The 21,069-nt window shown below is 50.1% G+C and overlaps 1 protein-coding gene across 2 annotated transcripts in view; it reads left to right on the plus strand.

Annotated features, from left to right (window-relative positions):
* The window catches only part of INTS1 (integrator complex subunit 1), a 102,986-nt gene that overhangs the window by 30,189 nt on the left and 51,728 nt on the right, over nt 1–21,069 (plus strand). For both annotated transcript variants that reach the window (XM_073555173.1, XM_073555174.1), the window contains exons 12-18: nt 1,009–1,117; nt 6,384–6,504; nt 12,387–12,464; nt 12,920–13,077; nt 13,803–13,899; nt 14,501–14,592; nt 20,762–20,822. In XM_073555173.1, the coding sequence (XP_073411274.1) occupies nt 1,009–1,117; nt 6,384–6,504; nt 12,387–12,464; nt 12,920–13,077; nt 13,803–13,899; nt 14,501–14,592; nt 20,762–20,822 (716 nt within the window). The remainder of the gene's footprint in view (nt 1–1,008; nt 1,118–6,383; nt 6,505–12,386; nt 12,465–12,919; nt 13,078–13,802; nt 13,900–14,500; nt 14,593–20,761; nt 20,823–21,069) is intronic.

Consider the following 21,069-nt stretch of genomic DNA (forward strand, 5'->3'; position numbering starts at 1 on the left):
CATGGTCCCCGCCAACCGTGCAGTGGGAGCCTTCTGAGCTGTTTGTCACCATGCCTGGTCTTCAGTATACATTTTTTTACAAAGTTCATACCTATGCCTCGGCAGATGTCAGCCTTGGGTAGGAGGATCTTGAAAGCGGCAGTTGTTCAGTCTCCGACATGAAGGAATTAAGTTAAATTTTTTTTTTCTTGTATGGTTTGTATACCTTCACATATGGTTACCTGTGTCCCCCAGTGTAGCGATAGAGAAAAGAGGATTTGGGGTACACACTGTAAAACCTTTCTCAAAACCTTCTTTGGGGGGACACAGTGCTCTCTTTCTGTGCTTTTACTGCTTTCTCATTAACCTATTGGATTCATAACAGTTGGTGCAGTGCTGGGAAGGAGGCAATCTTTCTTTTACCATAGTGGCAGCAGCACACACCATGGTTACCTGTGTCCCCAATGAAGGCTCCGAGAAAGAGATATTTACTGTGGGTACCAAAAATCCTCTTTTTTGCCCCTAGTTTAACTCCTATTTCAGGAACGGTCCCAACGTACATGCTAAATATTTCTATAAGACTTTTTCAAAAACTTTGAAAATCTTAAATGATGGTATATCGCTGGGATATGGATATGTTTGCCCTCCAGGACCCCCTCTGGTCCTGAGAGTGAAGGAACTGTTTCGGCACTGCCTCCCCTATAGTTTTTTCCTATAGTGCAGGAAACTGCAGCAGTTCAATTCATGTGAATGGCGCCTCACCGCAGCTGGTACCTGGGAACGACTTTGTTTGTAGACCTCTGGTGATTCGTTTTCCTAGTGACCAATCCCCCTGAAATTATTTGACGTAGCATATAACTTACTCTTTTTTGAGTTCTCTTGTCTTATTAAGGGTGGTCATTTTGACATAAGTGGGCAAATACAAAATGCCTGTACCACGCACGGCTGTAGAAAAGATACCTGTGCCGGGTCAAGTGTTTTCTATCACATGGTTATAGTATTTGACATTCACTTTTTTTTTTTTTAAAGGAACGTTTCGTTATCCATATAACTGATCTGCTCGCCGTGTCCATGATGTTGGGGATTACCGTTCAGGTTAAGGAGGCTGGCATTGCATGGGACAAAGGAGAGAAAAAGAGTGAGTTAAAAACCTCAATGTTGGGCTGTATTCACACATGCTTCTGTTTCACAGTCCATGTACGGACTGTGATTTCTGTACTGAACACAGGTCTCCTCACCCGAACTCAGCAGCTTCATAGGTATACATAAGACTGTTGAGTTCAGATTGGGAGACTCTTTGCCGGTCCGGAAACCACATACTGTGAAACTCTGGACGAGTGAAGTCAGCTGAATAGAGCCATATATATTTTTTTTCTTTTCTGTAAATCTATTTCTTTATCGCCTCATTGGCGGACACAGGTTACCATGGGTGTATGCTGCTGCTGCTAGGAGGCTGACACAATGCAAAACGAGAAAATTAGCTCCTCCCCGGCAGTATACACCCACCGACAGGCACCAAGTACCTCAATTTGTGCTTAGTGTCTGTAAGAGGCGGACCGGGATCTCCCCAGATCCGCAGTTAACTATCCTTTTTTCCTTACAGGTTTTAGTTGTGTTATTAATCTTTTCCATTTGTTTTCCAGATACAGCGTCGGGAAACGGTGTAATTTCTCACCCTGCCTTCCCATATCAAGCGGCTGAGCGAGCAATGTGGTGTCGTCCACATCGCAACTCTCAGGCCTGCAGGCAGGACCCTTTCCCTATCACCATTCGGGTGCTGCGGGCTGATGTCAGGTGGCTGGTCCTAGCCAATTCCCCTCCTCACCCCTCTCCCGGTAGAGGGCTGAGAGGAAGACGGTGGTCACCGGCGGTGGCCTTCCCCCTTCTAGCAAGGGGTTGACGCCGTCTTCTGCACTGCTCGGACGCAGTGCGGGTATAGAGGATCTTCCTTCCCAGCGGCCTTTCCCCTATTCATGGGGCCCCTGTGGTTATCCTCTTCGCGTTCAAGAAGTGGGCGTCAGGTAAGTGGTCTGACTGCCCCCACCGGCCCCGTGCTCCTGTCACATAGAAGCCATCGGCGCCGCTGTTAACCCCTCAATGCCCGCACTCCCTTTTAAAAAAAAAAAAATGCACCCTTTTCTTTTCCCAGGCGCGCACCTCGCCAGGTTCTTTGTTCACCGGCCATAGCCGGGAGCTCAGCAAGGGTCCCCCGCAGCTACTGCCAGTTCCTACTGTTATCGGCGGCGTCATGGGCAGCAAGCCAGTCTCCGGGCGGCTTTTTACTTTCACTTTCATTTGCGGGCGGCGTCATCGGCTCACGCCCCCCGCTCTGGGCGCGTTCTTTTCGCACTTCTTTCTAGCCCGTCACAGAGCTGCTTTCGCTTTGCAGCTTCCTCCTTTCCCCCCCTTAATCGCACCCCCGTGTTGTTAATCCAGTCGCGCGGCACGGCCGCTAAGCTCCGCCCACCGTTCAGGTCCTTCTGCTGGAATCTCGCGTTCCTCTTTGCAAGGAGCTCTGCTGCGCATAATGCTACGGCACAAGGCTACGGTAGGCTCTGCTTTTCCTGGGGCTCTAATTGGCTCCCCTTGGCAGTACTCACTCCCTTCCCTGCAGTACTTTGACCAGATACATTCTCCTATACTGCCGCAGACTCCACATATGCCCGACCCTGCAAGGGCTCCCTATTCTAGGCCCACCGCTACGCACTACGCCTGCATGCGCTGTAAAAAGAAATGGGTATCTGGTCAGTCATCACCTTTCTGCCCATCCTGCAGTCCTTCTACTATGTCTGCCCCTCATGAGCACACCGAACCCCGGGATGAGAGCTCCCCCCGCCCCCAGAGTGGGCTGTTGCAATGTCTCAGTCAGTCGCGGACCTGACTAAAGTGTCTCAGTCCCTGGTCCAGGTCTTAGAACGATTACCTCAGCTATCTACAGCCACCTGTGCTCCGACTGCCTCTCACGGTGAGTCGTCCGCACCTGACCGCGACCTCCAGAGGGACAGACCTGGTAGGAGTTCCAGGAAGCGGGCCCTGTCTGGCTCTTCTTCCAGCTCACAAGGCCCCTCCACATCATCCAGGCTGCTTTCCTCGCCTCCGTCCCCTTCTACAGAGGACGACATTGGGTCAAACGTAGACTCCCAATCGGGGTCTGACTCAGATTCGGACCGCATGTCCAAAACACAGGACATGGTAGATAGTCTCATATCGGCGTTTACCCAAACGCTCAAAATAAAGGAGGACAAGACGCCCCCGCAAGAATGCTCTGTCCCCTTCAAACGAGCGAAACCTCCCTCCCGAACCTTTCCTAATCACAAGGAGTTTGAGACTACGTTAACCAAACACTGGGAGCATCCTGAAAAGCGGTTCCCTGGACGCAGGCACCTAGACGTGCTATATCCCTTTTAATGCGGCCCTTCTCACGAAATGGGCCAAAGCTCCCGAGGTGGACCCACCAGTCTACTGTCTTTCCTCAAAAACTCTTCTATCCCTTCCGTACGGCGCATCACTTAAGGATTCAACGGACCGCAGATGGAATCGCTGGCCAAATCGATTTTTGAGGCAACTGGCGCCTCTCTCTGTCCCAGTTTCGCCTCCGCATGGGTAGCGAAAGCCATTTCAGCCTGGTCAAAAATTCTTCGCAAGGGCATTTTAGCGTCAGCTCCCCAGGACAAGCTAGCGGAGTTGGCTGACCAAATTAATCATGCTGGTAAATACCTCGGCCGCCTCTTTGGATGCAGCCGGGTGTTCAGCAAGAGCTAACAGCCACATAGTTGCCATACGCCGTATCCTTTGGTTGAAAACATGGAGTGCGGATTCCACCTCTAAGAAGTCACTCACTAACCTAGCCTTTCAGGGTTCTAGGCTCTTTGGCGCCAGGCTGGATCAGATAATTTATGATGCCACCGGAGGTAAAAGTACCTCCCTTCCTCAGTCTCGGCCTAGATGTTTTTTCAACAGAAAAGCTCCTCGTCAGTTTAGGTCCTTTCGACCCTTTCCTTCCTCAGAAAATTACTCCCTGCAGGACCAGCCCTCTACCTCCGGGGAACGGAGAAAACCATCGTATAAACCCGCACCCCGCTGGAGACCAAAGAGCCGACCCTCCAAGCCCTCAGGGTCCCACTCCGGTAGATTTCCCTCCAAGTGACGGGGCACCCCCACCTGGAAGTTCTTCCAGGGTGGCAGTCAGGCTTTCTACTTTCAAAGACGCGTGGCTGTCTGTTGTCAATGACGCATGGGTCAAGGAAATCATCACATCCGGCTACAAAATCGAATTTTCTTCCCTCCCAAAGAGACGCTTCTTTCTGTCTCATCCTCCCAAACAACCGTCCCTCACCCCAGGGCTCCTCCAGGCCGTCTCTTCCCTCCTATCCACCGTAGTAATTGTTCCCGTTCCTCCAAACAAACGGTTTTCGGGGTTCTACTCAAATCTCTTCGTAGTCCCGAAAAAAGACGTCTTGCTTCGTCCAATCTTGGACCTCAAACTACTCATTCGCCACGTGAGGATCCTCCACTTCAAGATGGAGTCCCTTCGCTCGGTAATCTCCTCAATGGCTGTTGAGGCCGCGATTCTAAGACAATCAGGTTTTTCCAACCAGGTCATTCAGACCATGATTAGAGCTAGAAAACCAGCCTCCTCCCGCATTTACCATAGGTACTGAAAGGCCTTTTTCTGTTGGTGCGACGACAACAATGTTTTTCCAATGTCGTTCTCTATTCCACCCATACTTTGTTTCCGTCAATCCGCCTAGATGCAGGCCTGTCCCTCAGTACTCTCAAAGGCCAGGTTTCAGCTCTGGCAATTCTTTTCCAGAAGGATCTGGCCCCCTTGCCTCAAGTCAAGACCTTTATCCAGGGAGTTGCCCACGTTGTCCCTCCTCACCATTCTCCGATAGATCCGTGGGATCTTAATCTCGTTCTCGGCGCTCACCAAAGTGCGCCTTTCGAGCCTATCCAGGACATTCCTCTCTCCCTTCTCTCATGGAAAGTGACTTTTCTGATTACATCCATTAGGAGAGTTTCTGAGCTAGCGACTTTATCCTGTCGTTCTCCGTACCTAATCCTTCATCAGGGTAAGGTCATTCTCAGGCCCGTTCCCTCCTTCCTTCCCAAGGTGGTATCTTCCTTCCACATCAATGAGGACATCGTCCTCCCCTCCTTTTGTCTTTCGCCTGTTCACCCGCTGGAAAAGTCGCCCCACAAGCTGGATGTGGTGAGAGCCATACGTGTCTATCTGGCCAGGACCGCTTCTTTTCGTCAGTCCGATTCCCTGCTTGTCATCCCTGAAGTTCGACGGAAAGGATTCCCGGCATCCAAGTCCACTATCTCTCGCTGGGTTCGTTCTACTATCCTGGAAGCTTACCGCGTTCAGGAAAAACGGCCCCCTCCGGGAGTGAGAGCCCACTCCACCCGGGCTGTAGGTGCTTCTTGGGCTGTCCGACACCAGGCTTCGGCTTTACAACTTTGCAGGGCCGCGACCTTGTCGTCCTTGCACACCTTTGCGAGGTTCTACAAGGTTCATACCCAGGCCTCGTCTGATGCAGGCTTAGGTAGGAAGGTTCTGCAGGTGGCGGTTGCACACCGGCCGACCTAAGTCCTGTCTTCATGTTCCCCTAGGCTCTCTTCCCACCCTTGGGACGTCCCATGGTAACCTGTGTCCCCCAATGAGGCGATAAAGAAAGAGGTATTTTTGGTTCTTACCGTAAAATCTTTCTTGAAGCCTTCATTGGGGGACACAGCACCCTCCCTGTTTAAGTTGTGCCGTGTTGGGCCTACGAGTCCCTTGTTGGGTTGGTACATATTTTCAGAGTTATTGTTGCTTCTCCTTTTTCACCAACTGAGGTACTTGGTGCCTGTCGGTGGGTGTATACTGCCGGGGAGGAGCTAATTTTCTCGTTTTGCATAGTGTCAGCCTCCTAGCAGCATCAGCATACACCCATGGTAGCCTGTGTCCCCCAATGAAGACTTCAAGAAAGAGATTTTACGGTAAGAACCAAAAATCTCTCTTTTACTTACTCATTAGTGATGATCGAGCGTGCTAGGATAAGGTGTTATCCGCATGTTCATGTGCGAAACCGAGTGTCTTCGGCAGGCTCGAATGATATGTTTGAGTACCCGCGGCTTCATGTCTCGTGGCTGCTCGACAGGCACAACACATGCAGGGATTGCCTAACAGACAGGCAATCCCCCTGCATGTGTTGTGACTGTGGAACAGCTGCGAGACATGCAGCCGCGGGGACTCAAACATATTTTTTGAGCATGCCGAAGACACTCGGTTAGCACCTGAGCATGCTCGGATAGCGCCTTATCCCAGCACATTCGCTCATCACTATTATTTTCCTCATTCTTGCTGCATATATTTCTATTTGTTTTGTGATTTTTTTTTTTTTAATACATTTTTCTAGGTTTGGAAACCCTGCGTTCATTTCAGAACCAAATTGCGGCAATTCAGAGGGATGCGGTGTGGTGGCTTCACACGGTGGTGCCGTCTATCAGCAAGCTCTCTCCTAAAGATTATGTGCACTGGTAATGTTTCCATCAGTCTGTGATTTAAAAGGGTTGTCCATTTTTTTTTCCCTTTATGTTAGTATTTTACATTCTGGTTTAGTTTTGTTGCTGAGACCCCAGTAATCTGCTTTAACGTTTTAGTGATTTAAGCAAAAAGTGTACACTTTTTCTGCGGTGCCTCTACAGGAGAATTTAGGTATTTCTCTTTTATCTCATTGGGGGACACAGAAACCGTGGCTGTGTGCTGCTGGCACTAGGAGGTTGACACTATGCATGAAAAAAATGTTAACTCCGCCTCCGCAGTATACACCCCTCCGACAGGCTGTAAAGCAATCAGTTTTGCTTAGTGTCAGCAGGAGGTGGACAGGGGTCTCTCGCAGACCCATGCCTACCTCAATGTGCGTTGTTCCTTTTCAGGTAACCATGGAGGGATACAGAGTAGAGCTGCTACATCGGTATTCCCACACCGGGATCATGAGTACGGCATGTACTGCCACCCCGTATCCTCATGAATCCCACGGGCAGGACCCTCTCCCCTAACACAGGACTCGTATTCAGGTGTCAGCTCCTGGTCCTGACCTTCGTCTCCCATCACTCGCCCACCAGAGCCTGATGATCGAGAGAGACGCCCTGCAGATAAGGTTTGGGACAGCAATCTTTTCATGCAGATAACCGACCCCTGTTACGGGGTGAACTGGAGGTAAGAGGCTGCAGGGTTGTATAACCCACTTAGCCGCTCTGGCTGAATGTGACTGCTGTAATCAGCACTCGGGCTTACAGCCCAGGGCTCTATACTTATGTTAAGAGCCAACACTTACTTTCAAGCACGCGGTGCAGCACGGTTCCAGTTTCCTCCCGTGGTGGCGTTATGGCCCTGGGCTCCAGCAGGAGCCCAGCAAGGCCGACGCCAGATTCCGGGTTCTGGCAGGCTCCACCCTCCCCGGCTTCCTCTTCCTATACCAGCGCCATCTTGGTGCTCCAGGAGGCCAGAGCAGGGCCCCGCCCACCGCTTCCGGGCGGAGATTTCATAAGGTTTCTTGGCAGGGCTGTACCAAATGCAATGTCAGGCTTCCTTCAGGTCAGTCCTCGCCACTCTGCCCAGATTGCAGCAGACCTACGGTGTCACCTACGATAGAGAGCAGGTGTAGCCCCCCGTTTTGCCTGTCAGAGCTCCGACATTACCCCTGGAGCAGGAGGAAGCACCTTGCCTGCCGCTCAGGGGCCATCCATCGCCACGGGAGACAGCGAGTGTCCAGGATGGGCCTCTTCCTTATCCAAGTCCGTGGCCGACCTTACCAGGGTATCACAGACCTTGGTAACGGCGCTTAACAGATTGCCACTTCAGGCTCCAGTGGACATAGGAGCACCAAAGGAGCCTCCTTTTGGGCCTTCTACAGGCCGTAAAAGGTTTAGACAGGACCATCAACCCAGGTCCCCTGCTCACTCCGTCTCACCGCCAGAATTCCTCTGGCCGTCTGCCTCCTCCCGGTCCTCATCCCCAGAATCAGGCGAGGCATTATCGGAGACACACTCAGAGGAGGGTTCAGAGTACGGGCCGGAACAGTCCCAGGTCAAGGATATGGTTCAGGGCCTCATTGCCGCAGTCAATGAGACCTTTTAACATTGGGGTCACCACATCAAAACCTAATGATCAGGCTTTTTCAGTTAAGCGTCATAGGTCCCCTTCTAGGGTTTTCACTTCCCACAAGGATTTTGAGGAAGTGTTGGCCAGGGAGAGGGAAAACACAACCAGGCGATTTCAGAGAGGAGGTCGTATCCCTTCCCTCCAGATCTCACCGCCAACTGGACCGCCTCCCCTTTGGTGGATCCACCAGTGTCCAGACTCGCTACCAATACGGTCCTCCCACCCGCCAATGGGGCAGCCCTAAAGGATCCCAATGATAGAAGGATAGAATCCCTGACAAAATCCGCCATTGAGGCAGCAACCGCCACATTGTGTCCAGCCTTCGCCTCAGCTTGGGTAGCTAAGTCTGTTACAGAATGGGCCAAACAGCTTAGACAGGGCATAATGGCCAGGGCACCATCAGCCAGCCGGCTCTTTGGGTCAATGATAGATCAAATCATTAAGGATGCAAGGGGGTACATGCTTCCTTCTCCCTCAGGCCAAGCCTCATCAATATGTTTTCAAACGTAGGGCTCAGCCCTTTCGCCGTACCCCAGCGACAGGCACTTATGCTCAGGGCTCACAGAGGTCGCAAGCACCGAGAGATAGGCGGAAGGTATCCTTTCGGGCCACCCCTTCATGGCATTCCCGCAGTTCCAACAGCAGAACTACCAGGTCAGGGCCGGGCAGAGCCACTTCAGCCTGTCGCCAGCAGGGAGTCCAACTCCCTTTCCAGTACCTCTCCCAGACTAGGCCGCCTTCTCCTCTTCAGAGATGTCTGGCGGAGTTCAGTAGAGGATATCTGGGTAAAGGAGGTAGTATCGACAAGATGCAAGATAGACTTCAACGTGCTTCCGCGAGATCGCTACCACCAAAGGACGCTGCTAGGGTTCAAGGTTTTCTGTGGCAATCGACTCCTCAACGCAGGAGTAATCGTCCCCGTTCCCGAGCAGGAACGTTTTGCCTGCTTTTACTCAAACCTGTTTGTGATACCAAAAATGGATGGCTCAGTTCGTCCCATACTAGACCTCAAAAGGCTAAACAAGATGGGTCCGCTTACGCCATTTCAGGATGGAATCGATTTGGTCGGTAATTACGTCTATGGAGGATCAGGAATTCCTATTTCCATAGACATCCAGGACGCCTATCTACACGTCCCCATTTTTCAAGGACATCAGATGTTTCTTCATTTTATTGTCCAAAAGGAGCATTTCCAGTTTGTGGCCCTGCCATTTGGGCTGGCAACAGCCCCCAGAATTTTCACAAAGATTATGGCAGCGATGGTAGCTACATTAAGGGTCAGAGGCATAATATTGGTACCTTATCTCGACAAGTCGCCCTCCTTCGCTCAGGCCCAGGAAAATCTAGTGGTAGTTTTAAACACGCTGTCCCGGTTTGGTTGGATCATAAACAGGGAGAAATCTCACCTATCGCCAACACAACGCCTAGAATTCTTAGGAATGGTAATCAACACCTGCAGCTCGAGGGTCTTTCTCCCAGAAAGAAAGTGGATTACCCTCCAGCAGGGAATTCGCTCTCTGTTGAAATTTCGGCTTCTATCCTTTCGCGCTGCCATGAGAGTCCTGAGAAGGATGGTGGCAGCTTCAGGGCAATACCCTTTGCCCTGTTCCGTTCCAGGATACTACAGAGGAATATCCTCCTTCAGTGGAACAGGTCCATCTCTTCGCTGGATCTCCCCTTCCTCCCTTCCATTCAGACCAGGAAGTCCCTCAAGTGGTGGCTGAACTCCACCCTCGTTCATCTGGGACGGCCTTTTCCCCCTGTCCACTGGCAGGTAGTAACTACAGATGCCAGTCCCCTGGGCTGGGGTGCGGTATTCCGTCACCTGACGGTTCAGGGACGATGGTCGAGGCAAGAATCCTCACTATCAATCAGCTTTCTAGAACTGAGGGCGGTCTTCCTAGCACTTCTACATTGGGAAAGATACCTCTACAACCAGCCAGTCTGGATTCAAACGGACAATGCCACGGCGGTGGCATACATCAATCACCAAGGGGGAACCAGAAGTCCCAGGGCACTGGCCGAGGTATCCAGAATCTCCAACTGGGCAGAAACCGCAATTTCGGGAGTTTTCATTCCCGGCACAGACAACACGGCCGCCGACTTCCCCAGTCGGGAGGGGCTCGCGTCAGGAGAATGGTCCTTACACCAGGACGTGTTCCGTCAGATATGCCAGCTATGGGGGACTCCAGACGTGGACCTTCTGGCATCGCAACAGAACAGAAGGGTCCAACAGTTTGTCTCAAGATACCGCGATCCTCTAGCAATAGGGGTCGACGCGCTGGTCATTCCCTGGACACCGTTCAGACTCCCTTACCTGTTCCCTCCCCTTCCTCTCCTGCCCAGACTGGTAAAGAAGATCAAGGCGGAAGGGGTGCCGGTCATATTGATCGACCCGTACTGGCCCAGGAGGGCCTGGTTCGCAGAAATTATCAATCTTCTCGCAGGCATGCCCTGGAGACTCCCCGACAGACCAGATCTCCTGGCTCAGGGGCCGTTTTACCACCCAAATTCTTGGTTGCTCAATTGGACGGCATTGCCGTTGAAACCACAATACTGAGAGCAGCGGGATTTTCGGACCATTAATCCCGGGATTTTCGGACCATTTCAGAGTCATTAATACAATGATCCAGGCTAGGAGGTCATCCTCTTCCAGGGTCTAATATCGAGCCTGGAAGGCCTATTTTGGCTGGTGTGAGTCTAATCACATCACACCTATGCTCTGTTCCCTGCCATCTGTCCTAGCTTTTCTCCAGGCAGGGTTAGATGGTGGTCTGGCCCTAAGTTCCTTGAAAGGCCAGGTATCTGCGCTCTCTATTCTTTTTCAAAGAAATTTGGGCTCCCGCTTACAGGTTAGGACCTTTCTGCAAGGAGTAGCACATGCGGCCCCTCCTTACAGATCCCCTGTGGCTCCAGAGGATCTTGACTTGGTCTTGGAAACCTTGACAGGTTCACCCCTCCAGGAAGCTCCCATGTCTTTGTTGTCCTGGAAGGTGGTATTTCTCGTAGCCATCACCTCTATTAGGCGGGATTCAGAATTAGCGGCTTTGTCCTGTCGCCCTCCATTCCTAATTATGCACCAGGACAATATTGTTTTGCGGCCTCCTCCTAACTTTCTTCCCAAGGTGGTATCGGCCTTCCACCTGAACGAGGATATAATCCTTCTGTCATTTTGTCCCGCTCCAACCCATCCTCTGGAGCGTTCTTTGAATAAGCTAGACCTTGTCAGGGGGATAAGGGTCTATCTGGCCAGGACCGCTCCCTTCAGGAAGGCAGACTCGCTCTTTGTTATCCCCAATGGGGTGAGAAGAGGCCTGCCGGCCTCTAAGGCAACAATTACTCACTTGATCAGAATGGCAATTCTGGAAGCCTACCGGGTGAAGGACAGGGTGTCCCCTGCTGGGGTCAAGGCCCATTCAACCCAGGCAGTGGACGCCTCATGGACGGTACACAACAAGGCATCAGCCATGCAATTGTGCAAGGCTGCCACATGGTCGTCCGTGCATACCTTTTCAAGATTCTATAAAGTCCATACCTTTGCTTCAGCGGACGCCAGCCTAGTCAGAAGAATCTTGCAAGCGGCAGCGGTGAGTTCTCCGACCTGAAGGAAGTTTCTGCCTTTTCCCACCCCAGGGACTGCTTTTGGACGTCCCACGGTTTCTGTGTCCCCCGATGAGACGAAAGAGAATACAGGATTTTGGTTGCTTACTTTAAAATCTGTTTCTCAGAGTCTTCATTGGGGGACACAGCACCCTCCCATGATTTTGTTATCTGTAATGATTATATGATTGACTTACATGATAATGTCTCCTCCTACTGCTTTTTCACTAACTAATTGTCCTACAGCCTGTCGGAGGGGTGTACACTGCTGAGGCGGAGTTAACATTTTTTTCATGCATAGTGTCAACCTCCTAGTGACAGCAGCATACACCCACGGTTTCTGTGTCCCTCAATGAAGACTCTAAGAAACAGATTTTACAGTAAGCAACCAAAATCTTGTTTTATCATTAAATGGGCTGTTCATGAGTGTGGCCAGTACTCCAGAGACAGTCCTTGTAGTTTTGGCTAATACATGAGTCTCCCGAATAAAGACCTTCCACACTACTAAAGTGCTTGGAAATAGAATTTGTAAATCAGACCGCCTGATGGGGAGAGGTTCTAGTTTTAACACTGATTTCAAGATACCCAGCCAGGTGCCTCTCGTCTTCCTTTTGTTCATCCATTTTCTTATGTTTTTTTCCTTTTTGTTTTGCAGTTTGCACAAAGTTCTCTTCACTGAGCAACCAGAAACTTATTACAAATGGGACAACTGGCCTCCAGAAAGTGACCGCAAGTAAGTGATGGAGGATTGCAGTCTACATTTCGCTGAACATAGCCAAACGCCATTGGAGTTAATGGAAGTAGAGATGAGCGAATGTGTTTCGGAAACCATTGTCAAACATAAATTCAGTATAAATATGGTAAATTCGAATTCGGCGATCATTTTCCGAACATGTTCGCTCATCTAGTCAGGATCACTGTAGCAAGCTGTTCCTTCACAATCTCATTCAGCTTCAGCACTGTGCTTGCAAGCTAGACAGCAGTGTGGTCGGTCACTTGGGCAACGGGCCATAAACAAAAGTGTTAATATCTCAAACGGCTGAAAATTAAGAAAAAAAAAATTGTGAGTTACAAAAGTGCTTGTTTTCACAAAATCCATCTGATGGAAATAACCTTTTAAATGTCCAGTCTGGCCTTTGTGTCCCAAGTTTTCTAATTTCTACATCTCTCTGCCTTCTTTTTGTCCAGCTTCTTCCTTCGTTTGTGCTCTGAAGTGCCACTTCTAGAAGACACCTTGATGCGTATCCTGGTCATCGGTCTGTCACGAGATCTCCCTCTTGGCCCGGCTGATGCCATGGAGCTTGCTGATCACCTGGTGAAAAGGGCAGCGGCTGTGCAGGCCGACGGTATACAATCTGCAGCACGTTGCTTACACACAGTGAAATTGTAGCGTTCTGTTCTCATGTATGCCATGGTGATTATTAGTGATGAGCGAATGTGCTGGGATAAGGCGCTATCAGAGCATGTTCAGGTGGCAACCAAGTGTCTTCAGCGTGCTCGAAAAATGTTCAAGTCCCCGCGCATGCATGTCTCACGGTTGTTCAACCGGCGCAACACATGCAAGGATTGCCTGTTTGTCTAACAGCAGCGAGACATACAGCCGCAGGGACTCGAACATATTTTTCGAGCACTCCAAAGACACTCGGCTAGCACCCAAGCATGTTGGGACACTTTATCTGAGCGCAAGTGCTCATTACTCGAGCTTGTACAGGGTGCTTAAGTAATGCACCGTGTATCACGTGTGCTCGAGTGACATGTTAAAGTCCCCGAAGCTGCGTGTTTCGTGGCTGTCTCACAGCCACAAAACATGCGTAACGGGGACTCGAACATGTCACCCGAGCACCCGCGATACATGGTGCATACCCAAGCACCTGCGATACTCTGTGCGTACCCTAGCACCCTAGGCAAATTCTAGTATCGAGCACTTGTGCTCATCACTAGTGATTGTGTCTAAATTCTATAATAGAATTTTTTTTCTTGGAGAGTTTTAATGCAAATATTCTTGTTATCTATATTAGAAAACCACAATAATGATCTAGTCTGCATTTTTCTCTTTTTATTTTTTTTGTAGACCTGGAGGTCCTCAAAATAGAACGGATTCAACTTCTTGATGCTGTATTGAACCTCTGCACCTACCACCACCCAGAAAACATCCAGCTTCCACCAGGGTATGACCTCGGTTTTTCATAAGTGTTTAGTCTGTCTCTTTCCCATTGACCCGAGTGGTGAGAATAAAACAAAAAGATCCCTGATAAAATAAACATTATGGAAATGATGAGCACTGACGATACACTCTGACCTTATAGATTGCTGGGATTCCATGAATTCTGTGCAATCAGTCCATAAATCTCTTGGCCTCATCCATACGGGTGTGTCATGCCGTTTTTTACTTTAGTGCTGCGGATTGAACACCCCTGACACCCTTTTAACCCTTACTGATCTGCACTTGGTGCTGTATGTTTAGTTTATCACGGCTACTCATCCAGTTATTGCATCCATTATGCGGGTGATTAAATGCACTTGTATTTATGTCTTCCAATGCAGAATTGTAAAACTTTCACTAATACCTCTTGGAAAGCCTAAAAAAAAAAATCAGCCTTAGAAAAGATTTCTAATTGTTTTGCAGCACTAATGTAAAGTGAGAGACTGTTAAATCTATGCCTAGTATTCCTAGGTTTTTGTGACTTTTAAACCGCTAAAATTCTTTTCCAGATTCAGTTGTGTTTAGTTCTTTGATTTTTTTTTTTTTCTTCTGACTTTTTTGTGAAGGTATCAACCTCCTAATTTGGCCATTTCCACACTTTACTGGAAGGCCTGGCCCCTGTTGCTTGTTGTAGCTGCCTTTAACCCTGAGAATATTGGTAAGTAGTGTCATTATTATGGGGCCGCACATCTCGTATTTTGCTTTTTTTATATAAATCTGACTATTCTTTACTCTGTCGCCTCATTGGGGGACACAAGACCTTGGGGTGTTATGCTTTCCGTCCACTAGGAGGCGACACTATGCTTAATCTGAAAAAGATTTGGTTCTGGCTCCTCCTCCACAGCATACACCCCTGGGAGGCATCCGCCTTACCTCAGTTTTTGCTTAGTGTCGCAAGGAGGCACACCATAAGAAGATTCTTCTTGACACAGATGAAGAAAAGAGGGTCTCTCTGAGACTCCCGGCATGGCTCCCTCCTCGGTCCTCTTTTTAGCGGTACCCGGTTGAGGTAGAGATGGCTCTTCCCCATGTCGCTCCCTCCCCAGCCCTTCGGGTGCATGGTTCGAGGTCGAGAACCCCCCTCCCTCCCCAGGCCCTGGGCCTTTTGGGTTGAGGCTGAGGTGAGGAAGAATTCCTCCTGATGGCGGTGAAGCGCCCTCCCTAACCCCCTCTAGGGATGTTAGGTTGAGACACCGCAGGTAGGAGCTGCGTTCGCAGCGCTAACTTTATTGTAGCCCCAGCACTGCTGTGGTCTGCTATGGGGCCGGGGGCTGTCATATTTGGGCCACAGTATACAGGGATTCCTGTCCCTGCGGCAGCGTCAGCCCTCTAAAGGGGTCAAAAAGACCCTTCACAGGGCTGCGCTGCGTATATAGGGGCGTCCGGGCGATATGGCACTCATCCGGGGGGGGTTTTGGTTCGTTTTCTGCCCCCCTCCGGACTACCGCGCCGCTCTGGAGCCCTTCCCGGTCAGGATTTTGTACTTTAGACCGCGGCTTCGGCCTAAGCCGAAGCCGCCACCCTTGTTACCGCCCCCGGCCCGCCCCCTGGATGATGATAATGACGCTGCACAGCGTCATACAGGGGGCGGATCGAACCAGGAAGGCGCGGTTTTGCCTGGCTGCGCGCCCTTTTTCTGCTCTCCGCCCCTCCTCCCTCCCACCTCTTTACCTCAGGGAAAGAAGAAGAAAAAAAAAAAAAAAAAAGCAGCGCTGCTATATTACTCAAGAACGCTGCACAGTCTCCAGGGGGCGCAGAACCGAAGTTTTTCTGCTGGCGCCGGATCTAGGAGCACACCGGTGGGGTAAGGCACAGCAGGATATTATCCTGCTGTGGACGCAGACTCCCTATAGGCTCCCTATAGCGCTCCTCTGCATAGCCACCCCAGTAAGGTTTTTGGTCAGAATAACCTGCCGGCACTCAGTGCACTATGTCGGTCTCCAGGTCCGAAAGAAGGAAGGTTTATCTGCTGTTACGCAGTCTGTTCAGCCTGTAAAGCCAATCTTCCCAGTGGCAACATGCACCGTACTGCTAGAGTTGTTCCCAAAATGCTGGGTCAGTGCCCCAAGAGGCTCCTGTCACTGTTTCAACTCCACTGACATGCCGGTATGGGCCGCATCTATGTCACAGTCCATAGATACGCTGACTTCCACATTGCTTCAGGCTATGCAGGGTCATATCCCAGCTATAAGCGGACAGGCAGTCCCTGGCAATGCTAGTAGTGAACGGCTCCATAGGTCACGTTCAGCTACGTCCTCCCATGGCTTACGGTCGTCCCGCTCTACGCAGAGACACCGTAATTCTAGGTCTCCTAGACCGTCTCGTTCCAAAGACGGGCGCAGCAGATCTCCACAGAGATCTTCGGGCATGGAAAAGCGGCGGTCCAGATTTCCCTCCAGGCAACGCCTCAGCGATGCGCAGGACTCAGAGGGCATCTGTGACTCCGAATCAGAAAAGGAAACATAGGAGTGTCAGGCTCCTTGTCCTCCTAGCAATACAGCGCTAGTTGAGGACATTATCACTTCTATTCATCGGGTGCTGGTTTTATCCGATGCTCCCCAAAAACCCCCAAAACATAAAATCTGTTTTGAGGGGTCCCTGAAGTCCCTAAAGTTTTTTTATGATCACCCAAGCTTTCAGGACATCCTTGATAAGCTTTTTTCGCAACCTGCCAAAAAATTCGCCAACCGTAAATAAAACCGTAAATAAAACCGTAAAAAAGGGCTAGATACTCTCTTTTTTCTCAAAAAGACCAAGAAGTGGACAGTTCCACCAGAAATCGATCCCCCTATCTCTAAGCTTGCAGCACAGTCTCTCCTCTCACTGCCAGATAGCTCAACCCTGAAGGATACAGCAGATTGGCAGGTTGAGCGGATGGCTCGTTCAATTTTTAGAGGCTGCAGGAGCCTCCCTGGCTCCCGCGGTCACCTCAACGTGGGCAGCCACTGCCATTCTGGCATGGGTCAAAAGATTGCAGGAGAGCCTCCAAAAGTCTGCTCCTCAGATGTTCGATCAACTAGTTCAGATAGCAGTGGTGGCAGATTACATACGCCTTGCAGCTTTTGATTCTGCAAGAGGCGTAGCAGGTATAGCAGCGAATGTATTTACAATCAGACGTATCCTCTGGCTGTGAGAATGGGAAGCGGACACGTCTTCAAACAAGCCTCTTACGGATCTCCCGTACGTCAGTGGGAGATTTTTTTCGGGGAAAAAATTAGACAAGATGATTTCCAATGCCACGGGGGGTAAGAGTACCTTTCTTCCCCAACCGCAACCTAAACGTACGTTTAAGCGACGTAACCAGGCTAAGTTCCGGTCTTTTCAGAACTCCTCAGGCTAGGCCGCTTCACGTCCTTCACGGAATTACAACCGTTCCTCCTCACAGGGACAACCAAAGGACAGCACAGAGGACGGACAAGAATTGGCGGTCAACATCAGGCCAGGCAAAGCCCAAAGGAGGGAAATTCCAGAATTTCTCCTCGTCATGACTCACGAAATACAGAAGACACCCCACCTGTAGGCAGTCGATTTTTAATTTTTCAGCAAGTCTGGCTGCCTATTACAGAGGACAGGTGGGTCAAGGAAATAGTGTCTCTCTCTCCTTCAAGCAGGAGTCATAATACGGGTTCCCGAAAACGAGAGATTCCAAGGACTCTACTACAACCTATTCGTGGTTCCCAAAGAAAGGAGGCAGCGTTCGGCCAATTCCTGGACCTAACGCAACTCAAAAAGTTTGTAAGAGTTCGGCAGTTTCGCATGGAGTTCCTTCGATCCATCATTGCGGCTATGGAACAGGGAGAATATCTCGCCTCCATAGACATACAAGAGGCATACCTGCACATCCCTACTGCGCCTGCTCATCAAAGATCTCTCAGGTTCACAATAGGGCAGAATCAGTACCAGTTCGTGGCTTTGTCTTTCGGATTGGTCACGGCTCCCAGAACATTCACCAAGGTTATGGCAGCCACCATGGATGTCCTACACTCCAGAGGCATAGTGGTCCTCCCATGTCTCGATGATCTACTCATCAAGGCACCTTCTGTCAAAGACTGCGAAGACAGCGTCTCTATCACGATCGACACACTAACTCGTCTAGGCTGGCTAGTCAACTTTAAGAAGTCGTCAACTACTCCCGAGTCAGTCACTGATCTTCCTAGGGATCCTATTCGATACCTCCAGGGGTCTGGTACACCTTCCCAAGGACAAGGTACAAGCTATCCGCGGTGCACTTCGCATGTTAATACACATACCTTGCCGATCTCTTCGGTTTGCCAGGAGACTCCTTAGCAGGATGGCAGCAGCAATGGAGGTGGTACCATTTGACCAGTTCCACCTCAGACCTCTTCAACTAGCCATTCTCAGATCCTAGGACAGGAACCCTTTTCTCCCTCGAAAGGGAGTTCCGACTGACGGAGTCAACCAGGAAATCACCGTACTGGTGGCTCAAACCACCCGTACTGGCCAAAGGAAAATTCTTTCTTCCCAGTCAATGGAAAGTCCTGACCACCGATGCGAGTCTAACAGGATGGGGTGCAGTGCACCTACTTCACAGGGCACGTGGTCTCCAATAGAAGCGACCATGCCCATCAACATTCTGGAGATACGAGCTATCTTCCTGGCGCTAAAAAATTTTTTTTTTTTTGCCATCTGCTGAAGGCCTCTCACATCAGAGTGCAGTCGAGCAATGCCACGGTAGTGGCATATGTGAACCACCAAGGTGGGTCTCGCAGTGCCCAGGCAATGAGAGATGTGGCGCGTCTCCTTCGCTGGCCAGAAAACAAGAAATCAGTACTCTCACTGGTCCACAGTCCGGGTGTGGACAACTGGGAAGCCGACTACCTCATCAGACAGGAAATGGACTCGGGGGTGGTCTCTCCATTCCAAAAATCTTTTGTCGGATCTGTTATCGCTGGGGGACTCCGGACGTGGACCTAATCGCATCTCATCTCAATGCCAAGGTCTCCATTTTCATGGCAAGGACACGCGATCCGAGGTTGCTCGGGACTGATGCCCTGGTTCAGGACTGGACTCAGTTCCAGCTTCTGTACATTTTCCCACCTCTTCCCCTGATGGCCAGAGTCATGAGGAAGATCAAACAGGAAGGAGTTCCGACCATCCTAATTGCGCCGGACTGGCCCAGACGTACATGGTACGCCGACATCCTTCAGCATTACAGCAGACACCCCTTGGTGTCTTCCAGACCGTCCCGATCCCCTGTCTCAAGGCCTGTTCTACCACCAGAATTTAGGGACTCTCAATTTGACGGCGTGGTCCTTGAAACCTGGGTTTTAACCCAGGCAGGGTTTGCTCCAGACGTCATTAGAACCATGATCAGGGCACGGAAACCAGTTTTCGCCAAAGTTTATTATCGTACCTGGAAAACGTATTTTACTCGGTGCGACTCTCGCGGGCGAATTCCGTTCCCTTACTCTCTTCCGAAAGTTCGTGGTTTCCTTCAATCAGGTCTGGACGCCGGCCTATCCTTAGGATCGCTTAAGGGTCAGGTGTCAGCGCTTTCAGTGCTCTTTCAGAAGCATATTGCTAACAAACCTCAAGTCAGGACGTTTCTTCAGGGAGTCTCCAGATTGGTCCCTCCTTACAGACGTCCACTGGATACGTGGGACCTTAATTTGGTCCTAACTGCTCTACAGGCACCTCCTTTTTTCAACCTCTTAAGGAAGTTCCACTTCGAGTTTTATCACAAAAGGTGGTCTTCCTCGTGGCAATCACCTCGCTACGCAGGGTGTCTGAGCTGTCAGCGCTCTCCTGCAAACAGCTTTTCCTATTCTTCCACCAGGACAAGGTGGTTCTCCGTACAGTTCCATCCTTCCTTCCAAAGGTTGTGTCTGATTTCCACCTCAATGAGGGCATCTCATTACCGACCCTTTGCCCGGCTCCGGTTCATAGAGTGCAGAGGGCCCGGCATACGCTTGACCTTGCCAGGGCATTGCGTATGTGTGTGTCTAGGACTCCACCCTTCCGGAAGTCTGATTCCTTTTTTTTTTTTTTCCTTGTTCCAGAAGACATTTGTAGGGGTTTACCGGCTTCAAAAGCTACCCTTGCCAGGTGGATCAGGTCCACCATCCATGATGCCTACCGCCTAAACAATTCTCCTATTCCGGCCGGTATCACGGCACATTCCACACGGGCGGTAGGAGCCTCCTGGGCCATTCGACGCCAGGCTTCAGCACAACACGTGTGTTAAGAGGCCACTTGGACTAGCTTACACACGTTTACAAAACAATACAGTGTACATACTCAGTCCTCAGTGGAAGCGAGTCTGGGTAGACTGGTACTGCCGGCGGCAGTGTCCCAAGTCTAGGGACCTGTCAGCACAATATTCGTCCATTGCTTCCCACCCAGGGACTGCTTTGGGACGTCCCAAGGTCTTGTGTCCCCCAATGAGGCGACAGAGTAAAGGAGATTTTTGTGTACTCACCGTAAAATCTCTTTCTCTTAGCCTCTAATTGGGGGACACAGCTCCCACCCTGTTGCCCTTGCGGGCTGTTATTATGTTGGGTACTCATATTGTTCCTTGAACTGTACATAGTAGCCTTTGTTTATAGGCTTGGTTATGTTGGATTTGTTATCTCCTCCTACTGCTTGGGTACAAAAACTGAGGTAAGGCGGATGCCTCCCAGGGGTGTATGCTGTGGAGGAGGAGCCAGAGCCAAATCTTTTTCAGATTAAGCATAGTGTCGCCTCCTAGTGGACGGAAAGCATAACACCCCAAGGTCTTGTGTCCCCCAATTAGAGGCTAAGAGAAAGAGATTTTACGGTGAGTACACAAAAATCTCCTTTTCTCTTTCATTCCCTGTTTACGTTAGGCTTGGCTGCATGGGATGAATATCCAACATTAAAGATGCTTATGGAGATGGTTATGACAAAGTAAGTTAAGCGAGAATGTCGGTAGAGCATTGATTATGCCTTACAGGATGTTACAAGATTTATTGGGGGTATTTGGTATGTTTTATTTTACATTGCTAAATTACAAGTAACTAAACTGTTCCAAATTATTATGCAAAAAGAGTTTAGGAGTGATAAGGTTAGAATTTTTTTGTTTGTCATTTAAACTCATTGATGGTGATGTGTGTCAGGGCTCTTTATGTCACTGAAAGCAATTGCAGATACCTGT

Source organism: Dendrobates tinctorius, unplaced genomic scaffold (assembly GCF_039654945.1).
Source record: "Dendrobates tinctorius isolate UK_male_01 unplaced genomic scaffold, ASM3965494v1 ptg000222l, whole genome shotgun sequence".
Lineage (NCBI taxonomy): Eukaryota > Metazoa > Chordata > Amphibia > Anura > Dendrobatidae > Dendrobates > Dendrobates tinctorius.